Source organism: Arabidopsis lyrata (assembly GCF_000004255.2).
Source record: "Arabidopsis lyrata subsp. lyrata unplaced genomic scaffold ARALYscaffold_8, whole genome shotgun sequence".
NCBI classification, from domain to species: domain Eukaryota; kingdom Viridiplantae; phylum Streptophyta; class Magnoliopsida; order Brassicales; family Brassicaceae; genus Arabidopsis; species Arabidopsis lyrata.
In genome coordinates this window covers 21481792-21495648 of record NW_003302548.1, presented here as the reverse complement: position 1 = coordinate 21495648, position 13857 = coordinate 21481792, and the positions used below count along the sequence as shown (strand labels likewise).

At 35.0% G+C, this 13857-nt stretch overlaps 2 protein-coding genes and 1 long non-coding RNA gene across 3 annotated transcripts; 1 reads left to right on the top strand and 2 right to left on the bottom strand.

Annotated features, from left to right (window-relative positions):
* Window positions 1-5: 5 nt before the first annotated feature.
* On the top strand, window positions 6-2203 carry LOC9300977 (pollen-specific leucine-rich repeat extensin-like protein 1). Its single transcript, XM_021016212.1, has one exon. The coding sequence runs from the start codon at window positions 412-414 to the stop codon at window positions 1930-1932; it is 1521 nt and encodes a 506-aa protein (XP_020871871.1). The 5' UTR covers window positions 6-411; the 3' UTR covers window positions 1933-2203.
* A 752-nt stretch (window positions 2204-2955) lies between these two features.
* Window positions 2956-8076, bottom strand: LOC9300976 (myb-binding protein 1A-like protein). Its single transcript, XM_021016211.1, has 8 exons — window positions 7391-8076; window positions 7156-7281; window positions 6871-7068; window positions 6553-6780; window positions 5241-6407; window positions 4820-5107; window positions 4202-4673; window positions 2956-4105 (listed from the first exon to the last, which is right to left on the bottom strand). The coding sequence occupies exons 1-8, from the start codon at window positions 7976-7978 to the stop codon at window positions 3240-3242; spliced, it is 3933 nt and encodes a 1310-aa protein (XP_020871870.1). The 5' UTR covers window positions 7979-8076; the 3' UTR covers window positions 2956-3239.
* Window positions 8077-12598: 4522 nt separating this feature from the next.
* LOC9302687 lies at window positions 12599-13194 on the bottom strand. Its single transcript, XR_002330031.1, has 3 exons — window positions 13024-13194; window positions 12875-12934; window positions 12599-12804 (listed from the first exon to the last, which is right to left on the bottom strand). It is a non-coding gene; the product is annotated as an uncharacterized LOC9302687 (long non-coding RNA).
* Between the last annotated feature and the right edge of the window lie 663 nt (window positions 13195-13857).

Sequence of the window (13857 nt, the reverse complement as noted above, 5' to 3'; positions counted from 1 at the left end):
TAACTATTTATTTATCACGTAACCTTAAAATATTGCTTCACTTAACACAATATTAAGAAAAACATTGTAAAAGGCTAAAAGCTGGCCTCCTTCAACGTCGAAGTATCAAAACACTAGTGTTGGGCCCATTCAGAGTGTCCCCAAAAGTCATATTAATCCGTGGAGAGATTCAGCTAACGTCACAGGACCGTCACATAATCTCATCACCGCCTTAAACTCATAAAATCTGACAGGCCACGTGTAAAGGAACAATAAGTTCACGTATTACGTCCTGTCAAGTTACCATTTTCCAACACCACCATCACCGATAAACCATTTCATCACAGTCTTCTCCATTTCTTTCTAAATTCTTCTCTTCATGAATTAATCCCCCAACAAAAAAAAAAAAAATCATTTAATTTTCGCCGAGAGATGGAGAAATTCTCGTACAACTCTTATCCAGATTCAACCGACTCGTCACCGAGATCTCGTGAGATCGAATTCGATAACCCGCCTCCATGGGATGATCAGAACCAGAACCAGCAGCAACAGAGCTACAAGGTGAGGTTTATGTGTAGCTATGGCGGCAAGATTCAGCCACGGCCTCATGATAATCAGCTTACTTATGTTAACGGAGAAACCAAGATCCTCTCCGTTGATCGCGGGATTAGATTCCCTGATTTAGCTTCCAAGCTCTCCGCCGTATGCGGCGGCGGTGATGGCGGCGGAGGAGAGGTTACGTTTAAGTATCAGCTTCCAGGAGAAGACTTAGACGCCTTGATCTCCGTTACGAACGATGATGATCTGGAGCATATGATGCACGAGTACGATCGATTGCTTCGTTTGTCGTCTAAGCCAGCGAGGATGCGTTTGTTTCTCTTCCCGGCTTCTTCTGCTTCCGGTGGATTTGGTTCTCAAAGTTCGACTCAATCGGATCGAGATCGCTTCGTCGAGGCGTTAAACACTGTTCCGAGGCTATCTGAATCGGAGAAATCCGTAACTGCTCCTCCGAATAATGCGGATTTTTTGTTTGGATCGGAGAAAGTTGCAGCTCCGCCGCCGCCACCACCGGCTGAGGTGAAATTACCAGTACCGGTGGTGATAGAACCTCCGTTATTCAACGATCCGCGTGTGATTCAACCGGATCACGTCGTCAATTCGATGGAGATTCAAAGACAAATGCAGGAATTTCAGAGGATGCATATAAGGGATCAAGAACAACAGCAACAACAACAGGAAGCTGTATACAGGAGGAAGAGTAACGAAGACGGTTTAATGGACACCGGAGGTGGATACTTTTCTCCGCCGCACATACAAAATCCGGCGCCGCAACCGACGATTCCTCAAACGAATCCACAAGCTCCACCTCCTCCGATGACGACCTTCTGGCGAGGAAACCACAATCCAGGAGGCGTATTTCCTACAACCACACCAGGATTAGGATTACCAGAGCAACCGGTATACATGATTCCATCTCCATCTCCGGTATACCACGCGCCACCACCGCCGCAACCGCAAGGTGTCATAAGACCAATAGCTACAGGACAATTAAACCATGGTGGCTACTATCCTCCGGTACAGCGAATGGCTTCAGATACTTATAGGGAACCACCGTACCACGTGGCTCAGCCACCAATAGGAACAAAAGCTCAACAACAACAACAACCTCCTCCTCAGCCTTTTACCTCTGGTCCTCCTCCGCCGCAATACACGGCCGTTCCACCGCCACGACAAGTAGTAGGATTACCAGATACGTCAGCGTATACTCAGGTGACTTACACCGGAGGAATGGGGAAACAAGTTTATTACACAGAGGCTCCACCGCCGCAGTACCATGGAGTTGGATTACCTGTAACTGGTATGAGTGAATTGAGAACTGGACCTGACGGGAAGGTTGTTGCTATGAACATGGCACCTAAAGTTTCATCTCAGGGTTCAGATTCGGCTGTTTGATTAATGAGGTATTTCATATGGTTGAATCAGATTATTGTTAATCCATCCATTACAAGATATTTCATCATCTTTTATATATATAGTGTAATTGAGATCACTTTGGTGTCTGATAAATAATGTCTTTTTTTCTTTATCTACTTGTTTATTTTATCTTATGATGATGTTCTTGATTCTGCAACTTCCATCACTTTTATTTTCTTCAAGTGTTCTTTGCTTAAATTCAGTCTCGTGTTCATTTACTTGCTTTTTTATCTGAGAACCTTTGAAGCCTTTTTACCTTTTTTTCATTTGACCATAGAAAATTGAACTTTTTTTCTTCTATTCGAGTGGTTTACTGGTATATTTGGGTTGTTCCACATGAAAATCATTTTGTTGTGGAAGATAGAACATTTTAAACTCAATAATTGGCTTCTTTACAAAGAGATAAATATACACTCCCGTTTGTGACCAGATTTTTTGTTAAATGGTCATCTTAGCTAAAGATTAAACCGAATTTTCTTCAGTATATGATTTTAAATATAAATTGGTCCAAGAAAACTATGTATCAAACTCAGGGACAGGTGTTGTGGGAAAGGATATTATTAGGCTTACAAAGAAAAAGTCAAATAAATAGCTTTAGTCACTCACTTATCGGCCATGTCATGAACTTATTTGCTGCATCCTTTCCGAATCAATAAACGACACTGTGTATCACCATCATCATCATTGAATAATACAATGCATCAATCGAAACAGAAAACCTCCCAATTAAATTATGATATCTAAAACAGGTGTCTCTTATACACTAGTCTATGTCACTGGAAAGTTTTCACTTTTATCAATTTTTGCGTCTGTCATTTTATACTCTTTGTAACGCATGAATACCCGAATTTGATTTTATTCTAAAACCGTAAATATTTCATTGCAAGGAACAATCTACGCTTCTGTAGATTGTTATTCCCTTCACACACAAAATTTCAATCTCCAACATGAGTATTTATAACAAAATCAATATATCTGATGAAGAAATTCATAGTTTTAACATATTCTCAACCTGTAAGTATAACCATTAACCAACATAACAACTTGAAAACAAAATTGATGAATTATCATAACAAATCATCTCTTTAGGACAAAGTGAGAATGTAATATCTTTTGGTACCAGATGTAGAACTCAAGACTTGGAATCCATGAATAGGGAAAATCCTATTCAAACTGGTGTGATTCAGATCCTGCAAGTTTTCTTCATATAAAGACAAAACAAGAAAAAGAAAAAAGGGTTTTCACCAGTGATCAGCGTATGGTGATGATACTTGGAGTAGCTTGCGTTAATGCTCCGTATTCTTGAGATTCAAGAACAGATCACCAAGTGCAGATTCACATGCTGATTGACCATCTGGTCCCAAACCCTTGAGGAGAGAGTTGGTGAGTTTCAACGAAGAGACCATCTGAAAGATCCTGCCACAGAATTTACGCACCTGAGCTCGCCTTACTTTAGCCTCAGGCATATTTGCAACTAGTTCTTTAATCAGATGAATCAGTTTCTTCAGATGGGTCTTCATTGTTTTTTTCGAATCTTCTTGGGTGTTTTCGTTTATAGGAACCAACGATCTCAGAGTTTCAGTGATCAAATCAAGAGCTTCCAGTCTACGGAACTCAACCTTTGCATTCCCACTTCTCTCCAGAAGGAAACCAAACAGTTGGTGTCCAATCCATGGTCTCCTTCTAAACACTTCCTCAAGAAACTCTATCTTCATCTGAGATTTCCTGGTATCAAAGAACCCCACAACGGCACTCCGAAACATATCCAAGATCTTCTCCAATTCAGTTTCTGAAAATTTTCTCGAGTCAACTATCTTCATAACCCAGTAAGTTGAGTTCTGGCCAAGGTTAGTGATTATCTTGTATCGGTTCCACGCAGCTGACTGCTTCTTCTTGGAAGGGTCAACTCCTGACTTATTCTTACTCATCTTACTCTTGAATGGTTTCGCAGCCAGTTTAAGATTCTTCTCCAACAAAGAAGCAAGTGCAGAAAATTCCATTGATTCATCCTTGGGATACTCTTTAGCCTTGAAGATCTTCTTCTGAATGATACCCCACATACGTTGTAAAAGCGGCAGACTACTTTCTGCAGTGCTTGGGTTCAGAATTGCCTGAGCTAAGTTTAAGTACACTGTCATAACTTGAGGCTTATCTGTTAAAAGATCACCAAAACCACAAATACAGAACTTAGTAGAGCTATTATCGTGCATTTCATCATACCAAATCATTTTTTTTATGATACACTTACCTGGATTTTCATGGAGGTAAATTTCAAGAAGGGAGAGGACACGGAGTTTAAACAAAACAAGCTGGGACTGAGCACTTTCGTCGCCAGCTTGATTCCTCTTCTCCTTGAATATCTGGGCAAGGTAAGTGTCCATGCGGAACATTGCATCATCATCCATTCCATCATCATCATCATCATCATCATCATCAGAATCATCAGAATTTTCAGGAACTTCTCTGTCAACTGCCATAGGGCCAACGCCGGTTACTGTTTCGGAATCATCAGTCTGCTCATCGCTCTCACCAGTCTCGCCCATTTCCTCGTTTTCTTCTTCTTCCTCTTCAATAGCAAGACAATCTTCATCATCATCATCATCACGATCCTCAGAGTCTTGGTCCTCCTGATGTCTAGCCGGTTTTAGATCTTTCTTGATCACCCGCAACATTCTCAGCAGTCCATCGTTGGTGACATCTTGACAAAAGTACTTGAAAACCTACAAGTTACATCAAATTCTGGATTGAGCCAATTGGAAACAATTGAACCAAATGATCAAATTGAATCTCATTTTAGAACCAAAGGATCAGTAACTTCAAGTGTAGTAAAAGAAATGAATTTGTTTGCTTGTGGCAAGCTTATTACCTGCTCAATAGAAGATCGCATTGGAGCTGAAGAATGCGGCAAGAGAGAAAGTAAAGTGTCCACGAGGACATCCATGACTGCTGGTTCTTCTTCATCGTCTGCCTCACCTTCCCCATCACTTTTTAGAAGATCAAGAGAACTGAAAGCTTTGTCACAGCATACTGAAAGTTCAGTTGCAGCTTCTGAGAACTCTCCCGGATGGAGGAGTATTTGAAGCAACAGCTGAACAACTAAGTGCCTCAATGCATGAAATTTATTTGGATCAGTAGCTAGTCCACAATTTCTTTCCTGCCACATAATAAAGATTTCACAACTTAAACACAGAAGCACATTCACAACTTAAACACAGAAGCACACAGACATTATTTTGGTAAGATTTCAACTTACAGTAGAATTAAAGCAAAACGAGTAAGAAACTTACCTCCTTTGAAAGTTTACTCTCTGTTTCTTGTAATTTTTTGAATGCCTTCTCATCTGCTTCATTTAAGGAACGGAAGAGGGAAACTGAAGGAATATTCTGCAACGTGCTAAGGAATTTCATAAAGTACGAAACAGGATCATCAGGTTGCTCCATGCCATTTCCTTTAGATAGTGGATTCTCAATCTTCTGAGAATTTGACAGCAATAGCTGAAGCTGTTCGATGCACATTTTGCAAAGAGCAGCGGGAGTAGCTGTCTTTGGCCACTTAAATTTCTCCTGCAACTCAAATGATGTAACTTCAGTACCCAGAGAAGCCAGAAAGAGACCTTGTACAGCGAGAAATTTCAGGATCTGCTTTTGAACTCGCAGTTTCGCCTCGGGGGACAATTTAGCATGTTTTAAGATGCCAGGGAGAGATTCAATGACCCAGCTTTTTAGAACATCCGAGTTTCCGGTTGTTCCAACTGAATCCTTCTCCTCGTTTGAACCTATGTCAGAATTATCATCTGTAGTTTGACTCTGATCTGAATTCAAAGAGCAAGGTTCTAGGGACCATTTCATATTTGAAGGTTCCTCAGGAACATGCTGTTCATCCACAAACATATTCATCAAGTTCTGGAGATAAAGTGTGCAACCATCTTCAGTTTCAAACTCTGCAGCTAGATCTTTAACAGTTTTTGTATGCGTAATATTATCAAATTTTCCTTCGCTATGTTTCTGAAGAGCCATTGTAACGGCCACCCTCTTGGTATCGTCGTCTTTCACCCAATCCATTAACTCGGCAAGAAAATGGGTTGCAACTTTATGCAACCAAGAGTCCTTTGTGGAGAGTATATCCATGAGGCACTGAACAAATTGGAGCGATAATACATGTTGGACAAAACTTGCCGGAAGCTTTGGAAGAAGAAGATGCAGAATATCAAATGCCAAATGCTTGCGATCATGAGATGAAGAAAGCAGCGCTCCTTCCATAATAACTTGGCAGAAATTCCTGATGTTATTTGTGGCTTCTTCTTCAACGGGATTGGACTTGCGGTTCCGTTTTTGCTTTTTCGAGGAACTTGAAACAGATATGACATCTTCACTTTGAACAACAGCTTCCGGTAACAGCATATCGACTATAACAGACCATAAGCTATGAACACGAGGCTGGCAGAAAGTAGATTCCTGTAAAAGTTCACAAAAAATATCGTTTAATGGTGGAAAAAGATGTTTTGATATTAAGAAGTTACAAACTCATATAAAAGTCTGCAGACAAGATCTTAACATGTTCAACCATTTTACATAGCAAAAAGATTGGTATGTGATGTACCTTCAAGCAATTACTAATGGCAGAGAGATGATCAGCAGAAAAAAACTTCCCGGAACTGAAAGGAACTGGCAGTAGCTTGCTAAATACAGGATGATCGACTAAAATCTTTTCATGGAGTTTAAGCGCTAAGAACAAAGCATCCGGGTTTCCCACCTCGGTGGCTTGTTCAAACAATTTATGAAGCTCTGGGGCTTCCATAACATGAGTCACAACAGGTTCAGTAGGTAACTGCACAATAAAAAGATGGGATCCAAAAAAACTTCACAATGTGTAATAAACCCGCAATAAACTTTGCACATAAGAATGAACCTATTATACCTTGTCAACAAGGTCTAGAAGAACATGCACAGCTGGTTCCTGCAAGTAACGCTTTTTTGCGGCAAGACCAATAAGAGCATTGGTAAATTCTTTGATTATCTGAGAGTCTTTATCAGATTGCCAATCTTCAATCAGCCTTCCAGAACGTGCAAGCGCACCATAAGCAAACAATCGACCCAATAAGCATTCCTTAATATCCTGTGTCAATAGCATATCAAACCATATGAGTCTCTATAACAGAATCACATAAAAAAAAAAAAAGAAACATATAAAACTGCTACTTACTTGTCTAGTCATGGATGAAGATACAGATAAAGAATCAGCAATGAGGTTCATCAAAGATTCCACATTAATGCTAGAAATAACGCTAACAGGTAATGTCAACCCCAAGGCAAATCCTTGTCTTGCGCACTGTTAAAGAAACATTAGCAAAACCAAAGAATCAGTGTTCTTCAATTAGTAATTGCTAGACAAAGCATGGATTTTGTGGATAAAAGAAGTGAACCAGAAGAAGAGATACCTCTCTTGAAGAAGAGACTCCACGAATAAGCCTTCGTAGAGCATATCTCAAGTGAGGAGCACAGTTATCCAAACCATCGTTTTTCTCAGCTTCAAGCATCAATCCACCATCGACAGATTCTTTATTAGGTAACATCTCGTATTGCTTCTGAATCTCTTGCAACCTCAAAACCAACGACTCGGCAGCTGCTTCTCTAACGGAAGCATCAGAAGAAGCCAAATCTGTAAAATAGTTGAGAGGCAACGAGGAAGAAGCGGCTGCGGAGGGAAGAGACTCGTCGTCGGCTTCATCGGAGTTCGAATTAACAACCACAGGTCTAGGCTTAGGCCGCGAAGCTCCTACACCATCATATTTCTCCAGCGCAGCTGTTCGTCTCCTCTCTTTGTCAGAAGCTTTTCTCTTCTTCCTCTTCTCCATATCCTTACCGGAGCTCGCAACACCAGGAGCCGCCGCCGCCGCCGCCGTATCAGAATCAGTATTCATCTTCTCGGTTTTAGATTTCTTATTCTTCACAATTGAAGAATCGGTGAGAGTGTTGTTCTCCACCACCTCCGTCGAGTCGTCGTTGCTTCTCTTCTTACTGCCCATTAAAAAAGCTTCGATTTTGAATTTGGGAGTTGGGGCTCAGAAAAAAACCCTAATCGACTAGTGAAGCTTTTCGCTGTCGTTATAATGTCCCTCCAACTAAAAGGGTTTTGGTTTTAGGGTTTAGAATTAAATAAAATATTATACCACTCGCCCAAAATGATATTTTTCCCATCAATTAAAATATATTTTTTCTTCTACTCTTTTTATTAAATACGAGTTTTAAATAGGAACTTTTAAATAATATCAATTTGTAGGAAATAAAATTGTTGAATTTCATAGTTCTTAATTAAATAGCATCATATGGTTTTTAAAATTTATCTGCTGATTATTTCAAAGACAAAAACCATCCTCTCATTTTTCCTTTTCATTTTTACTAAATCACTAGGATATGACCCGCGGTACACCGCGGGTTAATTATTTGATTTTTTTTATTCTTTTTATAAACTAATGAATTTGTTGTGTATAATCCTGTTGTATCGCGGATCATATGCGTTGTATCTAAAAAATAAAAATTTTAAGTTGTATTTATTTTGTTTAGTGTTTAAGATTGTATAATTGTATTTTGATTTGTTAATTCTAGGATTTTACCCGTGGTATATTTTCCCATATTAATATCGACCCAAACCCATCCTACCATATAATTCCGTTCTGTGAAATTAAACATCATTTTGTTATTTTTTTAATAACACTTTTTTTAAAAGACATATAATTCGAATCAATTTAAAAGTTTGCTTTCAAATGGTTTTCATAATATATATATAAATATATATATATATATATATATTTTAAAAATTATGTGTTTTTGGACCAACCCGTAAAAATAATTTACAATTGTTATTTTGATTTGTTAATTTTAGGATTTCACCCGTGGTATATTCTCCCGTTTTAGATAATTGTAGAAATTAAGAAAAGATCCGAATGACTCAATTTCGGGTCAGAATAAAAAAAAATGACCTAATTAATTGCGCAATTTGTTTTTCAAAAATGATAATATAAATTGCACACATACTTTTTTTTCTTCATCAACTGAGTAATATATGTCCGTTTAAAAATAATTTGAATCATAACATATGCAGAAAAAACTAAACTTTACTATATGTATATATTATAATAATTCAAAATAATTTAAATATAACATCAAATAAAAGTGAAATGAGAATCATATATTTATGTTTAAATTAATTAGAGAGATTTTAGGAAATTCGCTCAAATTTGTTATATTAGCATTAAATCATCATATTTGATTTCTTTATCTATAAAAATTGTAAAGAATATACCATAAATTAAGAGTTTAGATATAATAATTAGTTGAGAAATATATATATTTTAGATTTTATTAATTAATTTTGTTTTGAATTTTGCCAAAATTTAAGGAAAGATCCGATTGAAGATTTCCGGATCAAAATCATAAAAAAAACCGACCCGATTAGAGAGCAAAAATATAATTCAAAAATGTTAAGTAGATATATATTTAGTAATAACTACATATATATACGAAATCAATCATTTAAATTGCTAAGATTTTTTTTGGAAAGTCTCATTATTTGGATCCGAAAGACTTAATTGAGGGTCAAAATCCGGGTCAAAATTAAAAAAAAAAAAAAAAAACAAAACTGACCCAAAAAAAGAGCAAATATGTACTTTAGATTGTGCACATATTTTTTTCTTTATTGATTGAGTAATATATATCCGTTTTAAAAAATTTGAAACATAGCATATGTAGAAAAAAATATAAAATTTTATTAACTATATATATTTTATAATAATTCAAAATAATATAAATATAAATCAAATAAAAGTGAAATGAGAATCATATATTTTTGTTTAAATTAGGTAGAGAAGTTTTAAGAAATTAGCTCAAATTTGTTATATTAGCATTAAATCATCATATTTGGTTTCCTTATATATAAAAATAAGAAAGAATATGCCATAAATAAAGAGTTTAGGTGTAGTAATTAGTTGAGAAAATATATATTTTTAGAATTTATTAATTAATTTCGTTTTTGAATTTTGCCAAAAATAAGGAAAGATCCGATTGAAGATTTCCGGGTCAAAATCACAAAAAAAATCCGACCCGATTGGAAAGAGCAAATTTGTACTTCAAAAATGTTAAGTATATTCTCTCAGTAATATTAATGAACCATGTTTTATAGTAAAAAAAAAAACATTTTCTGTTGATATTGTTTTTTTTCTGTATCACCGAACTAAAAATGTCATGAAGCCCAACTTCACTTGGAAAATTAAAGCCCATAACGACAAATTTCATGAAAAGGAACAATAATAACACAGCACTAAGCCCAAATTCAACGACACGAGTTTAAAAACCCATATATTTTACCTTCGCAAGACAATTGTTGCTTCCAAACTCTTTAACACTCAAGTGTTTCTCTACTTTCAAAAATTTATTTCTTGAATGCATGGTTTTTTTACTGGATTATAAACTCATAACTAATTCAGTAACCGACAAAGAAAAAAACGATTCACTTTGATAAAGCATCAATCTTGTTTTAGTCAAGATTTTAGTTTTGAAATATTTGACACAAACCAAAATTAACATATTATTTTGACGAGTTTTTGAATGTTAGTCTTCCATGAATGAGGTTATTCGGAACAACTAGAATGCATATAGATAAGGATTGATATGTTATATATTAGGAAGACAAAGAAAAACTAGTTGGTTGATTTTTCTTTTCTTTTGAAAAGTTTCCACACTGTCATTAAAACTTAAAAGCATGTAGCGTTGGTAATACACAAATTAAATACGGGAAAAATGTCATTAAAATCCTCAACTTATTCAAAACGTTGATTTAAATTCTCAACTCACGACGAAACGAAATAAATATCAAATTTATGTTGACTTTCCAAATAAATATTAAACTTATGTTGACTTTCCAAATAAACACCAAACTTTTATTGACTTGGCCATATTAGGCATCACGTTAAGTGAGTTAACAGACAATGTTAACGGGATTAATTTGTTAACAAACCCGCTAATTAAAAATGACAGTATTGTCATTAAAACTTAAAAGCATGTAGCGTTGGTAATACACAAATTAAATACGGGGAAAATGTCATTAAAATCCTCAACTTATTCAAAACGTTGATTTAAATTCTCAACTCACGACGAAACGAAATAAATATCAAATTTATGTTGACTTTCCAAATAAATATTAAACTTATGTTGACTTTCCAAATAAACACCAAACTTTTATTGACTTGGCCATATTAGGCATCACGTTAAGTGAGTTAACAGACAATGTTAACGGGATTAATTTGTTAACAAACCCGCTAATTAAAAATGACAGTATTGTTGAACTATAATCAAATCTCATCTAAGTCATATAACCTAAAGTCGTATTCATATAAGTTAGTTATTTACGTAAGAGTCACGAATGTACGTACGTATAGTTGTGTCTGTTCGTAAAGTTGTGTCTTTTCGATTAACACATGTACGAACACGTTGTTTCGTGTTGTATAAGTAGATCGAGTCAAACTCAATAACATCATTGTGTGTAATACATTTTATCTTATCAATAAAGATCAAATTTCTTCTTACTCTATTTTTCATCTTGGTTTTGTTCTTCATACTCTGTTAAAACAGAAAATTACCTCCATTAACGAGATCTACTAGATGTTAACCCGCGGTACACCGCGGGCCTATAATTTTATTAAATAATTAAAATAAATTTTATAAAGATGATCTATAGATATATACTATTGTTTTGTTTGATTTAAATGTATGGTACACCGCATGACGATATTTTATAACTAAAAAATTAAAATAAAATTTTTATTTGTTTTGTTAATATTGTTTGTTTAGTTTTGTTTAGTGTTTAAGATTGTATAGTTATATTTTGATTGTCAATTCTAGGATTTCACACGTGGTATATCATACAGTATTAATATCGACCCAAAATTCAAATAGTCTTTTGATTGTTATATCTAGGATTTCACCCGTAATATACCGTTGTATTAATATCTTTTGTAAATATTTATAAGGTTTAAATTTCTGATAAATTCTTAAAAATTCAAATATTTATTTTATTTGAAAGTTTATAAAATTCTTAATATTATAAATATTTAAAATGAAAAAGAAAATTAACAATATGGAATATTTATTCATATTTGTAGATAAAGTTTTTTTTATATTAACTTATAGATAAAAAAAATTGTAGTAATGGCATTCTCTAGGATTTAACCCGTAGTAGAACACAAACAACATTATATTTTATGCATTTTGTATCATAAAGAACATCTCTTTACGATGTTGTTTACTTTACTATGATTATGCAATAATTACTCTAATATGAAGTTTGGTTTGAGTTCGATTGCTACCAAACCTTATCGAGATTCATTTCTTACTTATGCGGAGTCAAGATGTTGAAACTGTTATAGTTTCAGATGGAAGCTTGGGACAAAAATCATAAATGTGATCAGCCAACAATTCTACACGAACTCCACCCTCGAATGGTTTCTAGATAGAAAATAGTATAGTTCAAAAATTTATATAATTAGCTTTGTAAAAGTATTGATGCTGGATTCTTTCGTATTAAACAAAAATCAAATTTAATACAAAAAAAAAAACAAAATTGAAACTTTACTTACAAAATGTCTCCAACACCCATTTTCGAAAGAAGCGCATTGACTGTAATGGAGGATAGAAATAGGAGGAGACTGAAAAGCCGAAGAAGAGCAAGCCTCCAACAGTTGCAACCGTCCGTTGTGAGATCCTTAAAGCCAGCATGCTTCCTCCAACAACCGCTGGTGAAGTACACAACGCGTTTGTCCAATAGTTGCCCCGATGGACAATCGTACCTATATCGACACTTCAAAAAAGATAAATGTCATTCACTGGTCAATTTTTTTAAGAAGCTAGATTTGAAAGATGAGTCTTACATCTATTGTAGCGATCTTGCTACGGTCACCCCATTCAGCTAGAAAGGTTAAGTTGAAGGACTGCACGAAAATACAACATAAAGGACTTTTTAAACAGTTTACGGCTAAATTACAAACTGAAAGCATCAATATGCCCAATAGACAATTACCTCTAGAAATATTGGGGTACAAAATCTTGAGAATAAGCGACGGAAGGCTGTCTTCCCTTGGCATGACTTGAGCTTCTCTTAAACCTTTACCAAAGAAAATGGGAAGTCAGATAACTTTGAATGTTAATAACAAATAAGAACGTCAGGCATAATCTTTTTTTAATTATAAAAATGCAAACAACTACCAATTTGAAGCCCGTTGACTTTTGGTATTTATAGATGCATTGTTTATGTAGGGTTAAGGTTGAGTCGGTTTTAGAATATCCTGGAAATCAAGTAGAAAATCTTAGATTTCTTAAACAAATTTTTGGATTATATGATCAATCACGATTAATGATAGAATTTTTGTAAGGTAACAATATAGTTACGATGGAATATTGTAAAAGATAGTAGACCCCTTGATTTAGGCAATATTTTTATTTTGGAATATGTAAAGAATATGCTTAAGATTAATATTTTTGGGAGTAACAGTGGATTGATTTGAGAGAGAAAATCTTTCGAATTAAATATGGCTAATTATAAGAAAGTGAAGAGATATAGTCATATTAATTAGGCTAAGATAGTGGATTATTGCATATATTCTTATTTCCTAAATCTTTTGGTTAATATTTCCTAACTATATATGCGATAAGGTATGTGGAGAGTAATTAGTTTAGATTGTGCAAATATTCGTAATCAATTTAATATAAAAAGGATCCGGAGCCGATTAATGTGGCAAATATTTTAGGTAATATCATTAAACCGAATTGTTAGAGTAATTAAAAGATAAATATTCGTTTGTTTTAAGACAACATTCCTAAAAATCTTTATCCAAGATCCGGATAGAGTTAAACC